At 35.9% G+C, this 19,665-nt stretch overlaps 1 protein-coding gene across 1 annotated transcript; it reads right to left on the bottom strand.

Moving 5' to 3' along the window:
* Positions 1-12,863: 12,863 nt before the first annotated feature.
* LOC126943807 (cytochrome c oxidase subunit 7C, mitochondrial-like) lies at positions 12,864-13,113 on the bottom strand. Its single transcript, XM_050772857.1, has one exon. It carries the CDS (start codon positions 13,053-13,055, stop codon positions 12,864-12,866), a length of 192 nt encoding a protein of 63 aa, XP_050628814.1. The 5' UTR covers positions 13,056-13,113.
* Positions 13,114-19,665: the final 6,552 nt, after the last annotated feature.

The raw sequence follows: 19,665 nt of genomic DNA, 5'->3' as shown, positions 1-19,665 counted from the left end.
GGGTGGTGGCTCACGCCTGTGGTCTCAGCACTTTGGGAGGCTGAGGCAGGTGGATCACCAGGTCAGGAGTTTAAGAATAGCCTGGCCAGGATAGTGAAACCCCATCTCTACTAAAAATCCAAAAAATTAGCTGGGCATACTGGCAGGCGCCTGTAATCCCAGCTACTCGGGAGGCTGAGGCGGAGAACTGCTTGAACCCGGGAGTTGGAGGTTGCAGTGAGCCCAGATCACGGTACTGCATTCCAGCCTGAGCGAAAGAATGAGAGACCATTTCAAAAAAAAAAAAAAAAAAAAAAAAAGGTAGTAATTCTTCCTGACCTCAGCAGGCTTTGCACTAAAAGGGTATCAGAAACACTTGGGATAATGTCTCCGGAACATCCACTCACTTATTTATTCAGCAAATATTTATTGGACATATGCTATGTGATAGATAGCATTCTAGGAATTGAAAAGACAGAGTTGAAAACAAAAAAGAAAGACAAAGTTCTTGACTTTACAGAACTTAAATCCTCTAAAGAGAGTCATATACAAAATTTGCCAGCATATAAATAAATAACGAACCCCACCAAAACCCGTGAGTGGAGCTGGAAACATGCTGTCTGTATTTTAGATAGCGTAACCTTGGAGGGAGTTTTTGAAGAGGCAACAACTGAACTGAATCTCGATGTTGAGAAGCAGGTAGCCACGTGAAGATCTGAAAAAAGACCATATCAGGAAAACAGAACTACAATGCAAAATCCCTGATGTGTTTTCAATGTGGCTGGAGACTAGTAAATGAGGGACAGAGTGATAAGAAATGAGCTTGATGAGGCAGACAGGAGCCAGACCATGTGAGAAATTTGGGATTTATTCTGATTTCAATGAAAAGACATTAGAGGATTTTAAATATGTGATTGATAGAATTAGAACCACATTTTGAAACAGTTAATTTAGTTATGACTGATTTTCCAGAGATGAACTCACACACACACACACACACAGAAGCTACACTTCTGTGTCCTTTCCTGACACATTTGTCCCCACTGAAATATTTGAGCAGCTGGTGTCATTCAGAAATCTCCTGTGTTCCCAACAGAGGTGGATCCTTGTTTGCAGAATCAGAATATCATGTCAACGTTGACTTTCCTGGATGAGACACTAGTTAAGCTATATTTGAAATCTCTTACATGCACCTGAATATGTTGGGAAAAAAAAATATGAGAAACTGGTTGACTTTTGTGCCATAAAATTGAGGAGAAATAGATAAGAACAGCAAATTGGACCACAGTTCCTTAGCTGGTTTTACAGTCTAGTATTAGCAGTTTTGTCTTTTATTTCTGTCAATAAAACAGTCTAGATATCTTGTTAGTATCAATTAGCTTTACATTTCAAAGCACTGTATTTTTTAGGTAAAACAAATGCGCATAGCTAACAACACTTTATTTCTATTTTTGAAAATTTATAATATACAGAAAAGTGTCTAGCACTTCAATTCTTACAAATATTGTCAGACTAGGTATCCTGAAAATCATCCTAATACAAAATCTCTAATAATGATGATATATTTTAAGTGTATAGCTGAGCTCATATGACGACAAAGGTCGAAACCAAAAAGGGAGATCAAAACCAAGTAATACCATCATTGATGCTATGGCTGAACTAATCCTGGCAATCCAGAGCTAGAATTGTATTAGACATGAGGAAAGGATGTAAGTTTTGGCTCCTGCAATTTAGATTTGGATCAGATTCAAGCATGAATTTCAAACAGTTTAATGACAACACCATCAGAGACGATGTTCAGAAAAACCAAGCAGTCCAGCAAAAGAGATAATAAGGAAACTAATCTGTTTTGACCTTTGCTCTGAGTAGGAAAAAATGATTTGTTTGCAAATCTGTAATATCAAATCTGCCTTCATAGGAGTTTGGGGTCTAAGTCTTCGAGAAAACACACATACAATGACATACACAGCAGTCCATGATCAGGAAATTACCATAAAGCCTTCTTTGATAGTTAGTCCTCATGAACCAGGGATATACAGTAAAAGCAAAGCATATCTCTTCTCGGGTCTCATTGAAGGACTTCAGAGAAAGCCCAATAAATACAAGTTTATAATCCAAATTGATATCTAGCTTATCTACTATTTTTTGGAATGTATCAATAAAGTGAAAAAAGAGAGACTATAATGGGGAAGCAAAAAAAGAAAGAAAAATAAGAAAGAAAAAAAGGAAGGAAGGAAGGGAAGGAAGAAAGGAGGAAGGAAGGGAGAGAGGGAGGGAGGAAAGAGGGAAGGAAGGAAGGAAGGAAGGAAAGAAGGAAGGAAGGAAGGAAGGAAGGAAGGAAGGAAGGAAGGAAGGAAGGAAGGAAGGAGGGAGGGAGGGAGGGAGGGAGGGAGGGAGGGAAGGAGGGAGGGAGGGAGAGAGGGAGGGAGGGAAAGACAGCAGGAGTTTATGTTCAGACAGCTCATAGTAATATTGAAGAACTTCAGTGACAATGAGAAAACATTAAACTAGAGCATTAATAAGAAAAATTTGACAGAATTTATCAAAATTTAAATTGTACACACCTCTTTGTCTAAAAATAGTACCATCCTCAATTTTCTCTTTTTCTTATTGCACTTTTTTTTCTTTATAGCACTTATCAGCAGGCATATTATTTAAGCATAAACTTGTTTACTGAGTTTTGAAACCACTAAAATCTCAATTCCATGTTTGTTTATTTGTTTATTATTTTATTTCTGTTTCCATAGTACGTGGCACCTAGTATATTTTCGCAGTACAAATCTGTGTTGGAAATAGGTAGATGATAGATATACATAAGCATATATACATACATAAGCATATATGCACGTTTGTAAATATATATGTAACATATAGCCATACAACATATACTCACAACTATACTTCATATATTGGTAAGTATATAATATATAATATTCATAATATATGCAGTATATATTTTTAAATTTTTATTTTTATTTCAGTAGCTTTTGGGGAACAGGTGGTGTTTGGTTACATGAATACATTCTTTAGTGATGATTTCTGAGATTTTGGTGCACTCATCACATCAGCAGTGTACCCTGTAGCCAGTATGTAGTCCTTTATCCCTCACACACTTGCCAACCTTTATCCCTGAGTCCCCAAAGCCCATTATATTAGTCTTATTCCTTTGAATCCTCATAGCTTAGCTCCCACTTATAAGTGAGAACATAAATATTTGGTTTTCCATTCCTGAGTTACTTCTCTTAGGATCTCCAGCTCCATCCAAGTTGCTGCAAAATACATTATTTTGTTTCTTTTTATGACTGAGTAGTACCCCATGATGTATACATACCACATTTTCTTTATCCATTCATTGGTTGATGGTCACTTAAGTAGGTTCCGTATCTTATCAGTTATAAATTGTGCTAAATGCAGTATAGTTTTATACCACAAGTATTAAAAATATTTTAATCTAATATTTTTGCTACAGATGAATGTAGAAATAACATACCTGTCTACAAATGGGAATTAAAGCATTGTGGTCATACTATTTTACCTGACACATTAGCTGGGTGTGGTGGCACACTCCTGTAATCCCAGCTACTCGGAAGGCTGAGGAAGGAGAATCACTTGAACCCGTGAGGCGGAGGTTGCAGTGAGCCAATATTGCACCATTGCACTTCAGCCTGGACAACAAGAGTGAAATTTCATCTAAAAAAATAAAAAATAAAAATTGATTCAAGATGACGCTGTCTGGGTAGAGACACGGGATCTGAAATTTATGGATGTTTTTCAGATACCTATCTTTGTAAACTTTGAGAACCACCATTCTATTAAAAATATGGAAGTTTTAATCCAGATTAGGGAAATGTCATATTTTTGTACCAAATGGAGGCTTCCTTGTGGTTCTTCAATGAAGTATCAGTTATCTCTAACTAAATATCTGCTACTATCAAAATATCCCAGTTTTCAAAAAATCCCCAGGGTTAATCCCCACCATTCTTCTTCCCCACACCCTCTTCACTTCAGTCCTGAGGCTCTAGGTTTCCAAATTTAAGTCCTTACTGTCAGCTCTGACAGTAAGGAGTGGCCTCAATGCTGAGTCTTAGACAATGAGAAGTCCTCTTAAAGTTCTGCATACTCTCAGCTGAAAAGTTCCAACATTAAACTTTATTTTCTCTAGACATTATCTTCATTTGAGTTCTTAGTACTATTGCTTACTACTTTTTAAAACACCTTGACATTTTGATCTAACTTATTATCATCATCTAGCCTTCTGTGATCACTTTTTCCTCCCTTCTCATAGACAAAAAAGGTTAAGAAAAGAAAAAAGTCTCATTCTTTTGATTTGTGTGCATTTTATATAAAACCCTGAGCTATATTCCTCAAAATGGAAAAAGAGAAAAAGGTGAACAGATTAGTATTTGAGCCCATGGCAATACCTTCTCTTTATTAACAGGCTAATTAACTGAACAAATATTTCTTGAGTGTCCATGATTTGTCAGGTTCTGTGCTAGGTGTTGGGACACAACAGTGAATACGTCAAACCAAAGCTTCACCTTCAGGTGGTGGACATTCTTGGGAAGAAGAACGAACACATCAACCCTGAACGTGGTTCTCCCTGTCCACCTTGTGATAAGGCAGCTTCTCGGGAATGGCTTTGTTTTCATTGCTGTGTCTCCTAAGACTCTTGTGTTAGCTGCTTCTCTCTAAATTAAAAGCCGATAAACCAAAACATGGGCATATATTAAATTAAATAGCATGTTCTTCTCTTAGAAAACAGCTTTATATTTCTCTTTTAGACATTTCCATTTTTTTAATTGTAGTAAAATATACATCACATAAAATTAACCATCTTAACTATTTTTTAAATGCACAGTTCCGTAGTGCTAAGATGATTCTCTTTGTAGTGTGACCAATCTCAGCATTTTGTTCAACGTCATTTTATTATAATGTAGATGAGAATACAAAAATCTATTCCTTGCCAGGGCCATGTGGAGTTTGCATGTTCCCTCCATGTCTGCATGGGTTTTTTTTCTCAGGTACTCTGGGTTCCTCTCACATCCCAAAGCGATGAACATTAGGTTCATTGGTGCATCTACATGGTCTCAGCGTGAGTGAGTGTGGGTGTGTGTAATAGTGCACCCTAGGAGGCAATGGCCTCCTGTCAAGAGCGCGTTCCTGCCTTGGTCTCCGAGCCTCGGGGACTCATGATACCGAACTGAACCCATGACACTGAACTGAAATAAGTGGGTAAATAATGACCTTACTTGTTTGTACTAATGTCTTAAATGCATGTATAGGCCACGTTTCATTCCAGTGTTTAATGTGAGAAGTGTTTGGGGGCTTTATTGAGAAGTTTCATAATGTTTCTGTGACCAGAAATATGCTGTAGGAAAGTCACCCCTTGTTTATATCTGTTAGCCCGTAGTAAAATTAGTTTCATTATCTTGTTTTGTGCCAAGTCACAGTTTCCAAGAACAATCTACGATGGTAAGTGAGGACTTACTGTGCAAGGGTTCCAACCTCTTTCTATCCTTTTCAACATGTTATTTTCTATTTTATTGTTAGTAGTCATTCTGAGTATGAGGTAGCCTTCTCAATTTTTTATATATAGATCTAAATACATATTAAACATACAATTAGTTCGAACAATATATTGAACATATTTCAATTATCTTTTACCTAGCTGTCCTTTTGCTTCGGGGAAGCTTTCATCTCAGTTTGCTGGACTGTGTCCTTCTCTGTCATTTTCATCACAGCTTAAACGAAAGACTCTCCTGAAGAGACCTTTCCTGCTTGGTGTAATATACAACAATTACTATTTAAACATCACCTTATCTTAATTATCTGCATAGCACTGACCTACTGTCAGAGTTTTGTTTATGTAAGCACTAGTGTGTATGAATTTTGTTTGCCTAGTTCAAATTTATTTTTAACTTAAAAACTATTATATTTAGATTTAAACTTAAATCCTCAATTACAATGTAAAATCATGAATGCAAAGGCTATGTGTCTTTTATTTATTGCCATATCCTCAGGGTCAAATGTTTGATAAATATTTTTTGAATTTGATTAATTATACCAGGGAGAAAATTTGAATAAATGGAGAGAAAACATTCCGATAATAGTATCAAATTTTACACTTTGCTTTTGTAGTCATAGCTTTTGTACTTGAGGTTTTATAATGGCACCATAGTTATTCTACAATTCCCAAAAAATTAAATCTCTAGATGCAGAAAAATAAAGGCCACAGTGAAAGTAATGGGTCATGTCCACTTTTAATAGAAATTATTTAATGTGTCCACCCCGTGATGGTTTTTATCTCTCTTTATAGTTAGAAAATACATAGAGTGTTACAATAAAGTAAGAAATGGTTTAAATTGTCGAGTTAAAGGCTAGCTTTTTACTCTGCGAGTCTTTATTTTGTCACAATGACACAACATAAAGTTCAAAGCATATAATGGGGTGAGAAGAAGAAAGTCTTCCAAATACCTGGCAGGCATATCTTTCCATTTAATTCACCTGTCAGCCCAGGCAATGGTGAGTGAACCAATTATTGGCAGTCTTGTACCATAGTTACTTTCAGATTCTTATTCTCTTCCTGTCTACATAGAATAAGTCACCAAATCAGTCTCCACTCTGTCTCCTTGGAATTCTTTTTGAGATTTTTATAGTAAAAATCTCGATCAGGACAAAGTGGTGTGTCACTTTTCTCCCCTTTTGATAAGGAAGGATATTTAATCTTTGTAGCATTGAAAAATAATCTTTTTAGCTTAAATACTTTATCAATTTTATTATAAATGAGAGGCAATCTACCTATGCTTGTATCATTCATCATAATGAAATAATCATCTCATTTGTCTTACTTCATAAGACAGAAAGCAAGCAAGCAAAGAAGAAAGAACAAAAGAGGCTGAGAGGTTTACAGGAAACGAATTATTTTTCTGAGTCAGCCATTTTTCTTTCTCTGTGTGGGATAATGTGTTTGCTCTTTCTACTGTCTACCACAGCACCTGACATGGGCAAGCTCAAGTAGAGGCTCAGCTCATTAAAGATGTGTGCATCGAACATGTCCAAAGGTAGATACAACCAGAAGTGAGACTTGAGTGTTAAAGGGTAATTTTCTTTTTCTTTTTTTTTTTTTTTTTTTTTTTTTGAGACGGAGTCTCGCTCTGTCGCCCAAGCTGGAGTGCAGTGGCTGGATCTCAGCTCACTGCAAGCTCCGCCGCCCGAGTTTACGCCATTCTCCTGCCTCAGCCTCCCGAGTAGCTGGGACTACAGGCGCCTGCCACCTCGCCCGGCTAGTTTTTTGTATTTTTTAGTAGAGACGGGGTTTCACTGTGTTAGCCAGGATGGTCTTGATCTCCTGACCTCGTGATCCGCCCGTCTCGGCCTCCCAAAGTGCTGGGATTACAGGCTTGAGCCACCGCGCCCGGCCTAAAGGGTAATTTTCGAACAAGGTAAGAGTCATGACTTTCATACCGATATAAAAATAATCAAATGTTAAAGATATTTAAATAACTCACTAATGAGGCAACTGGTGAGGTGTTATAACCAGTTCAAAGGAGACTCCAAGGACAGACACACTTATAGACAGGAGTACTAAAATGAGTGTACAAATGGAGACAAGGATGGTAGTTCCTGGGGTGAGGGTTTCTTCTCTCCACTGGCCAGTATTCATTTGCATATACACATACACACACTATTTTGCATGGCTATCAGTTATATATAACTTTCAGAGTTGTAAAATGGCTACCATATAATTAGGATCAGATAAGCCAGAAAGGTGTGCTATAGACATTGCACCAATGTTTTTCTACATAGATAAAATGTGTGTGTGTGTACTTTCCCTCGTCAGTACTACTCGCCCCTTTTTTGGTTCTTCTTTCTGCCCCTCTAATTTTATCACCCCAGGAAACTATGTTCATAGAGAGTTATAAATTAAAGTGTCATAATTATCTGGGGGCAAAGAAACATTCTAATATGTGTTTATGAGAAGATTTGAAAGGGAAAATATTTTTAAGCAAAAATTATTCTTTTATTATGGTCTCATTTGGGTAAAGGAAGAAATGCTCTGAGCTGAAGGCATTAACTTGCATTCCTCAATTCCTAATATATAAAAGTTTAGGTCTATAAGATAAAAAATAGTATTTCCCTTTACAGGTAAGGAAGTAGGAGTGTGAAAAAGGTTAAGAAACAGGTCATACACTAGTTGGTGGTAAACTCAGTTCCCCTGAGTTTACTTTTCCCTTTCTGTGAAAGAGATACATGCATGAGCACTGTTCCACAGGAGAATTCAGCCATGGTGATAATCGTTATGACTGCGATCCAGGAGGGAACAAGTGTTTATCTTGTACCTCACCCTGACTGGAAGCTTTCTTAGGGATGATGACATCAGGTGCAGACTAGGAGAGAGAAATAACAACTTTAAGCCTTATGGGAAGCTGACACAGCGTTCTTGCCAGTGTTACTTAAGATAATTCATAGAAAGTGCTTAGTATAGTGCTTGACACATAGTGAACATTCAACTGATATTAGTTAATATAGTGAAGATAATGAGTATCACCAGTATTGTAAAATATAATGAGAAAGAACACTATGCTGAAACTTTTTTCACAGGTTTCCCAATTTTTACATGACCTGGTGTGGCACCTTCAGGATGTGAGGCAGGGTATGGACTACATATCTTCACCTTACTCTAATCATGTTTTGCTTCTTATATTATATGGTTTAATTGTGCACTTCCTACACATGGAAGTTTACAGGTTGGCTGATTGCACACAAAGGAGGGCTTTGAATGTCCCTGGAAACACGTCAGAATTTCCCCAGAGAGGTTGTGATAGTCAGCCGGAAGTCAGATGTTTCCAGTGATCAGTGATGTCACACTCTCCTACCTGGTGAATAGGAACCTTCTTTCAGTAACCTCATCAGGGCATGGAGCAAGAGCAATGATGAAAACACACATAATCATTGTCTAATTCAACCATAAATACAGATCATCCATTCTGCCAAAGAATATCTATTCTGATTGCTATGAATGATACTGAAAATTAGTTTCTTAACAGAGAGTTATAAACTGTCAGAGGCACAATCCATCTGTAGCATTCAGCAGGAAAAACAAAAACAAAAACAAAACATATATATGCTTGTTTTTAACTTGTTATAATCAGAACCCCAAAGACCAGAGCTATTGAAATTAATAGGTCCGAATTTTCTACCGAGTCTACAAAATGGGCTTTAACCAAAAAGGAGATTTCTATATTCCTATGAAATAAGAAAACAACAACACTTCAAAAGCGTTTTTGTTGTTGTTGTTGTTGTTCAAATATAAAGGAACGCTATGACCTATTCTGTTGTTAGGTTCTCCCACTTCTTTTCTTCTTTTTAATGAAATGTTACTCTGATTCTAATGTCATGCCGAAATTGGGTCCACTGAGGTATAAAATTCCAACCTCTCTTTGCTTGAGCTCTAAAGAAAAAAGCAGATATTTTAGTTCGTTCTTCAAACTTGTAAATGACACAACCACAAGCAAAAAATATCATTTATCCATTTGACAAAACTTTTCATTGTGCTTATGGAGAAAATACAAATTTCTCTTTCATAGGATGATCCTGATAGATGCAGGAGGCAGATAAGCGAGGGTCTCGGGAGAATCTCTGATCCGCCCCACAAGGGTTCACATTAGATGCTCTTGTGCGGATAAGGGAACCTGCCCAGGACCTTGTTTCTGAGCGCCCACAAAGGGCTGGCGGCCCGCCAGCCCGTTGGGAGAGTTGGTGGAGGCACCGGGAATTCTCACCTAGTATAGCAGGGAGGAGCCTGGACGCTTCAGCTGTGTGTGGTCGCCTAGTATTCAATCTGTGAGGTGGGAGCCTGTTGGCCCGTTCCACTCTCTTTACCTTTCAATATTTCCGGGTGCCTGCCTAATTTTTCCGGGTCGTGTGACAAGAACCCGGATTTTAGCTGAACTAAGGAACAAAAAAAATCCTGCATCATTATCTCAAATCTTGCTAGATTTCCTTATGAATTTGCTCGCTGTGTCAAAAAGTCATTTTCATGATGCTCTTTGAAAGTATCAATTTTCCAGACCTCACTATTCCCATATATTGAAATTCGTTTCAATATAGATAACATAATTGTTTTTAGAAATAATATTTACATTAATTTTTCTTTAGTCCCATGAATAGTTATTACACAATTATACTGTGTTAGACAAAATATGGTCTCATTAATCCTAAGAGATTTTTATTTTAAATTAAATAAAAACACCTCTTCTTATCTGGTGTCTCCCCGCCGCCCAAACAAGGTAATAGGGAAATATTTTGTAGGGTAAGCTACATTGGGAGATTAAAGGAAAAGATTAAAATGAGAGCACAAACATCCAATCAGAGCAGAAAGAGCTTTCTGAAGCATAAACATGATCTCATCTACTTAAGGACAGAGAAGCTTCAATAAATAAGATGAGGAAGATAGTTTGTGGAATACAAGCAGAGGAAACAAGACATCTTATACACTGAGTAGATCCAGAAAGATTATGAAGTTCGTTTCCAATACCACACCCACCACGCATGTGGGATTGGTTGGTGAGAAAGAAAAGGAAAGCTTTCAGAATAAGATAATCTTGTGCAACCAACAAACAGAAAGTTTAAAAATAAAAATAAAAAGTCAACTATGAGAGTACAAACTTCTTAAAAGCAGAAATGATTTTGGAAACAAAAAATAATTATTCGTGGTTATATTATGTTGCTGGTCCAAGGATAATGAAAGCTCCTTAATTGAAATATATATAAAGAAATGTTTATAGCAGATGTTGCTTTATTCGATCATCATATGTACCTCTACTCCCTACTCCTTAGAACAGAAACCAATTTTATTTTTTCCTGAGAGAATTAGGATGAGGTGTAGAGATGAAAAAGATTATATACTTTTCTGTCATTATGATAAACTTTGTAATTAAACTTAATTAAAGCTCATTAGCCACCAAGAGAGAATAAGAAATAAGTTTACAAAATACAAACTTTTCTTTAGACATATTTTAGAACCAAAGGACATATTTTCATTAAAAACTAATCTGATTTATCAAGTTAATAGAAATGTCCTTAAAAATAATGTTGCATTGTTTGTGAAAATGCCATAAGGTATTAAACAAAGCTGTTCATCATCTGAAATTACCCAAGAATTACAAAAAGCACTAAACAAAAAACAACATTTTTATCTTCTTAAAACAATGTTTTTTTCTTGCTGATTTCCATGATATGCAGTAAAATAAATGTCAAGCTCTTCGTTTTTTAACTTCATTTAAGTACATTAACATTAATGTTTGACAAATTGTACAAGTGTATCTACTGTGTAAACATTGTGCGAATCGATATACAGAATATTTCTGTCATCCCAAAAATTTCCCTCATGCCTCTTCTCAATCCAAATGACTCCTATTCCTCTCTCCAAGCAGACATTGATTTGATTTCCATCACTTTAAATTAATTGTACTTGTTTAGTAATTCATATAATGAAATTTACAGTAGATAATCTTATGTATCTGGCTACTTTCACTTGGAATGTTTTTGTGATTCTTCCATGTTGCTGTATATCTTGGTAACTGATATAATTTCATAGAGAAGTAGTGACCCATTATATGAACATACTAAAGTTTATCCATACTACAGTTTATCTTGTTGACATGTGAGTTCCTTTTTCCCCAAACCTCTATGAACATTTGTATACAAGGTTTTTTTTTTTTAAATGGATAAATGTGTTTCTTTCTCTTGGGTAAATAACTACTTGTATAATTTCTTGGTCCTATGGTATGTGTAGGTTGAACTTTATAAACTACAGCTAAACAACTCTTCAGAGTAGGCAAAATTTTATACTGCCTTCAACAATGAGTTTCATTAATTCAGTTTTGGCAGCACTTAATAGTGATTGAACACTGTTCATCTTTTTGATTATTCCAGTGGATATGTAGTGGGATCTCACTGTGATTTGAATTTACTAAATTCGTTGAACATATTGCATATGCTTACCAGTCATCCATATATCTTCTTTTGTGAAGTATTTTCTTAATCTTTGGCTTATTGTTCATTGTATTTTTTGTCTTCTTATTTTTAAATTTTTATACTTCTTTGTTTATTCTAAATATAAAAATACTGAGATATACGTACTGAAAAATCCTCTCCCAGAAAGTAACTTACTATCAGTTTCTTAGTGACGTTTGTTGAAGAGAAAAAAAAAGGTTAATATATCTATTTTTTGTCTTTGCTACTTTTCTCTATTGCTTGTCTATTCTCTATTTCATTGCTTTATGATCTTCTTTAATACCTTCATTCTACTTATTTTGATTTATTTTTCTTTTGCTAGCTTCCAATATTGAGAATTAAAATCATTGATGTGAAATTTTTCTTTATTTTAATATAAGCATTCAAAGTCACAAACTTCCCCCAAGCTCTGCTTATCTTCATCACACAAATTTTGATACTTTTTGCTTTTATTTCTATTCAATGCTGAAATATTTTCTAATTTCCCTTCTAATTATTTATAAATGTGTTGGTTTATTTTTAACTATTTAGAAATGTTTAGATTTTTTTTATTTGTATTTCCCTTTTATTGTATAAATTACCAACAAAATCCTGACCTGGGAATCAAAAATTTAATATAACCTCAGTTTAACACCATTAAATAAGCTAAATCACGGAGTAACACTGGGATGTTACCCAAATTAATAAAGTAGGCAAATGGCCAAGTATTACATTTCCTATTTCAAAAAAGAGGCATTAAGCATTCATGTCATAAGTTTATTGACAAACATATCTAGTATGCCATGAGTTAGAGTTTGATCCATTTCCAGAGGCTGTATCTCTTAAAATGCTCCTCATATCTGTTAAATGGACGAACTGAAACATCCTTATGATTTAAGCAGTTGGTGTCTTACTATAAGGAAGGGTGCAGCAAATGCAGATCCAAAGTACAAACACATCTTAACTAGCAACGCCCACTTGTTTTTCACTGAAAATGGCAAATTCTTCCCAGGGCCCTCCTCACAGTGGCTCCTACGGACCACAGAGGTTGTGAACCTCCGGATGCTGTGGCCCAACATAGCGCTGCTGGAAGCTCTGCGACAGGCGCAGAGACGGAGGACGGATGAAATGGCGGCACCTCACCAAGACCTTGTTTTGACGACCTAGATATTTTTAAGTAATTGATTTTATATTTAATTCCTGGATAGTATATTCTGTATGATTTCTATCTTTTAAAATTCACTAAAGCCTTTTACACTTCAAGGAAAAGATATTTTAAGTGGCTTTATCATTACCAAAATCACCATTAATCTCAAACTTTTCTGTGAATATTCTCTTCAGCTTTGTTCCCTGACGTTTTGTTCTTCTCTAATGATGCACTTGTCTATAGATCCCTCTCAAATGGTAGCTGTTTTCTCTTTCAAATCTCTCAGAACATGTTTTCTGGAGATAGGGTATATTTCTTTCATACTCCATGTTGCCACTTCCAGATCATTTTCCTCATGTATTAAAAAAAAAAAAAAAAAGTCTCTGTTTGCAATGTTATTATAGACCAGATCACCCACTGTCTTCTATGTTGTAGCCATCTATCAATCTCGCAGGTACTAACAAGACTCACTTCCCAAATATTTTAACACCAGGTTGATTGATAACTCTCTCCAACACTATTCTTTGGTTTTGATGATCATAGTATTTACATAGATTATTTCTTCATCCGTAGTGCCTTAGTTCCCTGTCTCCTTCAACTAACTTGCTCTCTACACAATTTCAGTCCCCTCAGTCCCACAGTCATCCTGTTACCTTATTATTGTTAAGAGTGGCACCCCTCCACAGTACAATTTCAAACATCCTGCCCTGTGCCATCTTCTAGACTCTTCTGTGTTTATTTCCTATGTTATTTCAACTCCAACAATGCTCCACTCCCATGTGTACCTTAAATCCCTTGATTCTACCATACTTTCACCATTTCTCATACCATTTATGTCCTCTTTTCTTCTTATGTAAGTCACATTTCATAAACGTCATTATTACTGTACCTTGCTTTTAACCTCACCTCTTTTTACTTTATCTATTATTTTAATATATTCCCTTGATAAAACAACCCTTATTACATGTGACTGTAGTTCTTTATGTCTGTACTTGTGCAGCCAGCTGAGGTTGGAAGGAGAAAACACACAGTAGACAAACTTTAAATTGATGATCACTTAACACATGTAGATCCTCAGTACTACTTGCGAATCACACTGTATTTTCCTTACAGCTCCTCTCTTCTGTTGTCCTAAAAAACTATTTTATACTTATCTTTCTCTCCTCAGATCTCTAACGTCTTTCTTTATCCTCACTCTCAGCTGACTTCCTTCCTTCCTACTTCATAAATAAAAGGACAAATGTGGATGTGTTGGTTAACTCTCGCAGTACTTTTTTTTTTCTCTTGTGGCGAATCCAGACAGATAGTGTCAGAAGTCTTACAGCACTTTGAATGTCAGGACCCACATACTACAACTTTTAGTGTGTTACTATGACTGATCCTGTGCTGCTAGTTAAGGCCAGTGCCTCTACTGTATACCGGCTCTGAGACCATTTCTACTGGAAAACATTGTTCCAGCAACTATTCCCTCTTCCTCTCCTGCTTCATCGCCTTTCTCCTCTGTTCTTCATCAGTGTAACTAATGCACAGTCATGCTGTTAACCCTCTTTTCTCTCTCTCACCTAATTCATTCTTTGTTTGCTCTAGAGCAAAGTTCTTTGGCAGAGTTATTGAACACTCACCAATTTCTCTTGGAAATTTTAAATAAATTCACTCCAGTCCAAATTTCCTTCTACCACTATACTAAAATTGTTCTTCTCAAACATCAAAGACTTGCCTATTGCTATCTCTAGTAGCTATTTTCCAGTCTTTACCTTACTTGACCTGTCAGCAGCTGTTTACAAGATTTATCACTCTCTGTTCCCAACAATTCCTTATTTATCTTGCTTCCAAGATTCCATACTTCCCTGATTTTTATTTTAATTCTCTGATGACTTCCTAGTTTCTTTTCCTGGTTCCTTTATTACTCCTCAACCAAAATCGACTAAATGATTTGTGGAACACAGTGCAAAATGAAGATGTGGGGCTCCTTAGTCCAAAATCAAGAATTTCAAGGCAAAGAACAGAAATTTAAAACAAACTGGAGCAACTACACAATTATCAAGACCAGGAAGCCAACTTTGCCCAACCTCTAAATTTAGAGTGCCTAAAAGCCCTAAATATGAAACATTAGCAATGTTCTCTTTTCTCTTTACATCTAATCCCTAGGTGACCTCATCCAATCTCTTGGATTTAAATCATTATATGCTGGTGATTTCTGAATTTATATCTTCATATTGTAACTCGAATCTGATTTCCATTTTTATGACTAATAGGAATTCCAAACTCAATGCACCCCAAACTATGCCCTGAATCTTCCTTTCAAAACCAGCTGTACTCATAGCCTTCTCCAATTCAGTTAATGAAAGCTCTATTCCTTTCATTTCTCAGTTTCAAATCATGGCGTCGTCCTCGATACTTCTCATTTTTGGCCAATTCTACCTTCAAAATCTATCCAGAATATGATAACTTATCTGAGCAACCACTGCTATCATCTAATATAGTCTATCATAATTCCTCATGTGCCTTATGGCAATACCCTTCTGGTTGATCTCCTGCTTCTACTATTGACCTCTTTCAGACTATTCTTAACCTAGCATCCAGAGTGATCCCCATTAAACATTAGACAGATAAAGTCACTTTTCCCTCAAAACCATCTAATGTGTCCCTATGTCATTCAACATGTAAGACAAAGCTCCTCCTATGTGATGTATTGTCACATCCTAGACATTCTATGTAACTCCCACAAAAATTGTCACCCATGTGACCTCACTACTCTCTCTTGCAGCTTTCTTCTTGTTCCTGAAACATATTAGGAATACTCCTAATCAATAACTTTGTGTTTATTTTTTCCTTTCCCTAGAAAGGTCTTCCCCTGGATATATTGCATAGCTAGGCCCCTTGTTCTCTCAGGTCTTTACTGAAATTTTACCTTCTGTGGCAGATTGAATACATACCACCCACCTCCAAAATATGTTGGCAACATCCTAATCACTAGAACCTATGATCATTTTACCTTATTTGGCAATAAAATTTTTGTAGATGCGATTAAGTTAAAGATCTTGAGATGGGATTTTATTCTGGATTATCCAGTCAAGCCCAAATTACTCACAGGGGTTCTTATAAGAAGGAGCCAGGAGGGTCACAGTGAGTAGTAGAAGATGAGCAACAAGGTAGAATGACTTGAGGAAGAAACCATAAGCCCAGCAGGCAACTTCTAGAAACTGGAAAAGACAAACTAATTCTCCTAAGATGGAACGCAATCCTGCCAACACATTGATTTTAGACTTTTCCCCCTAGAACAATATTCATACATTTGTATTGTCTTAAGTCACTAAGTTTGTGCTCATTTGTTATAAATCAATAGAAAACCAATACATCTTCTCAATGAAGTCTACAATGACCATCTTGTTTAAATTTAGTCCTCCTATTTATTTTTATTCTTACCCTTATCCTGTATGCCTCATACTGTACATCATCCAGCTGATTTTATTTAAGTACTACTATGTTGTCAATTCCTTCCACTGAAATATGAGTTCCATAAATGCAGAATTTGGGGTCTGCTTTTTGTTCAGTGCCCTATTTGTAGTACCTAGAACATGCCAGGGGCACATTAGGAGTTCAATAAATACTTGCTAAAAATGAGTAAATAAATAAGCTCAGACTTTCGTTTCTCAGTGATTTTTATGCATTCTACAATAGTGCTCATGAATCTTCTGGCATAGTATAATGTGCTTTAAAAGCAAATGTGTGTGTGTGTGTGTATGCACAATATAGTAGCATATTTATATGTAACTGGAAACAGCAGGATACATGCATAGGATCATATTGTGATCTTAATGTGTAATCAATAGGATTGACATGACCAGACCAAGCATTTCGCATCTCATGGCTGCTTATTTCTGTATTGGAAATGAATAAAGTCGTCCATGATGTTTTTAATTAAAACAACATAAACAACAGAAAAACAGTGTCAACAATTAGCAATAGATGGCATTGCTTTTTATTTTAATATATCACTTCTTAGAAAGGGTGAACAATATAGTAAAGAAAATCCAATGCCTCTTTCCCTTTCCATGTATATTCATTACTCTTAACACATAACCATAGCATTTCCCACTAGCACATGGCCTCAAATACACCATAACTATTACAAAAGAATGTATCACCTCTTAAGCATCATAGTAGAATGTCAATGTTAGATTTTGACCTTAAGAAAAACTTAAAATCATATACTCTATTTTCATTTATGTCTACAGAACGTCAGGTTAGAGGAGCAAAGCAGTCTTTGAAATAAAGCCGACACCATACATAAAAGCTGACTGCATTTTAAGTTTTAGTTTTTACAAAGAAAATACAAAGGAAGTAAACTATAATTGCGTATTATTTCCATATAAAGAAGTCCTTAAAAATTATACTATTCAAGCTTAATAAACTGGAATCCTCAATTAGCTTGTTGCTTATGCAGTGTCTGTAGCATATCCAAGCTCTTTATGCCATGCCACAGGGAGTACATCATTCTGACAAAGATATTTCCTTAGTGATATTTTTATTTATGGCCTATAATACAGGAATCGATTGGGGGAAATGTTCTGTCTTATTACAGAAATAGAGATTTTTACAATTGTTTTTCATTTTCCCCTCTAGGGTTGACTTGGCAGTGTAAATTTATATTTAAAGTATATTGATAATTCTCAGAAAGTATGTTTAATCCTATTAATTGAGGTCTCCAAGAGGACTCAGTGAGGTTAAAATAAAAAGCTACTGTGAATCTCTAGTATTTCTGGTATTGCTGACTGTTTTTAATGTCAGTGGACAAAAGAAAGACACTGCTTCCTTGTCATTAAAATTTCACAGAGCAGGTGTGACACTGAGTCATGGAGTGGGAAAAAGGTAGACCCTTGACACAATTTGGCCCCAAGGGTTTATATATCACACCAGCAGTAGAAGAAAGCTCTGCTGCTGATAAAAAATTACTTATCATTGACGGAGCCATATTCAGGGTGAGGGGGAAAAGAAGAAGAAGAATATGCATTTCTTAAACTTTTCATGGGAAAAGTCCATATGTGTTCATTAAAATTAGCTTATGCAAATGTACCAGAGGACATGTGGAACCAAACACTCATACACAACCCAGGCATATTCCCTTATCATATAGCTAGCTCTCCTCACAAGCTACTCCACTTGAAATGTGCAAAGTCAGCATATACAAAAATGCTTTTAAGTATTATTAACATCACATATATAAATGTCAACTTTGACCAAGTAACTCAAGTCATGTTACAGAGAATCCTTCTTTAAGTAACTAGCTTCACTATAGAGGTAAGGAAACTGATGAACAAAGTAAATGAATTACTTATCCAAGGTCTATTTCATAGGTCAGGAACAGAGCCAGTACTAGATCTTATCCATGAGAACAGTTCAACTCCCTCTCCTAAAGCTGGTATATTACACTGAAGGTAACATCATAGGAGTATCTAATAAAGACTTTAAGCTATTATAGTAGAGTGGCTTCAGACAAAATTCGAATTGATTGAAACTTTCCTCTGAAACTTGAATCAAAGCAAACCCCATCTTTTTTTTTTCTGTACCTCTTCTCTTGTAGTGAAGGATCCAAAGATAGCACACAAATGGATGTTTCTCTGATACCTGTGGCTTATCAGTAAGAATAGAAGTAATGGAAATCTCATGGGAAAGCCTGCTCTTAAAAGATTTCCAATCCAATCTTTGAGCTCAAAAGGCTTGAATTAGTTTCAGATTAACATCCAAGTCTTTCAAAGGACATCTCCCAGAATTCAGTTGTCAGGAGGACATTGGACACCAGAATTTAGGTTTGATTTTTTTGTGTCAAGAAGAGAGAAATTGGCAAATATTCAAGTTTTCTTTCTTTTTTTTTCACTTATGCTTCCTTTTTTTTAAAAAAAAAAAAATCTTTTTATCTCTTTTCTACATGTAGTTTGTTTTCTCATTTAAACTTTCATTACCTTCTTGTAAAATAATTACCCACATTCATGCATGTATACACATACAACTGTATGTATGCCATGCAATGTGTCTTAATGTTTGGCTAAGGCAATAGTAACTCAACAGACCATCTTACCTCCCTTTATGTGTGATACTGCATGGCTACTAAACCTAGAAGAATTAGAGTTCAAAGATGTTCGGTTTCAGTGTCCTTCATATGAATTTCAGTGGAGGGAATCCCATTCCATACATAGTGCTCCCAATAAGTGTCACTTCCATCTTTTTTCCTGCTCTGATCCTCAGGTTTTCCTCATTGCAGACGTAGTTGGGTTGACTGCCAAACTTTTTTTCAAATTTTTTCTTTGAGTCAGTTGATACTGATGTATAATCTCTATAAGACCAGCAAGTGGTAAGGCTATTACAGAGACACATTCACCTCAGTCTTCCCATGATAACTTGAAGCAAGAAGATTTATAATACAGAGAGAAAGCCTTTGGGGGATGCATACATTACCAATGTGACCAAATATGCTGATGTTTATTAATTAGAGAGAAAAATCTATTCTTTTTAAAGAGGCTACAGAAGGATACTATTAAGAA

This window comes from Macaca thibetana, chromosome 1 (genome assembly GCF_024542745.1).
Source record: "Macaca thibetana thibetana isolate TM-01 chromosome 1, ASM2454274v1, whole genome shotgun sequence".
NCBI lineage: Eukaryota > Metazoa > Chordata > Mammalia > Primates > Cercopithecidae > Macaca > Macaca thibetana.
This window is presented reverse-complemented; position numbering and strand designations above follow the sequence as displayed.

Bases quoted from the DNA above. Each gene is read 5' to 3' on its own strand.
- LOC126943807 (XM_050772857.1), bottom strand. From the start codon at position 13,055: ATGTTGGGCCACAGCATCCGGAGGTTCACAACCTCTGTGGTCCGTAGG.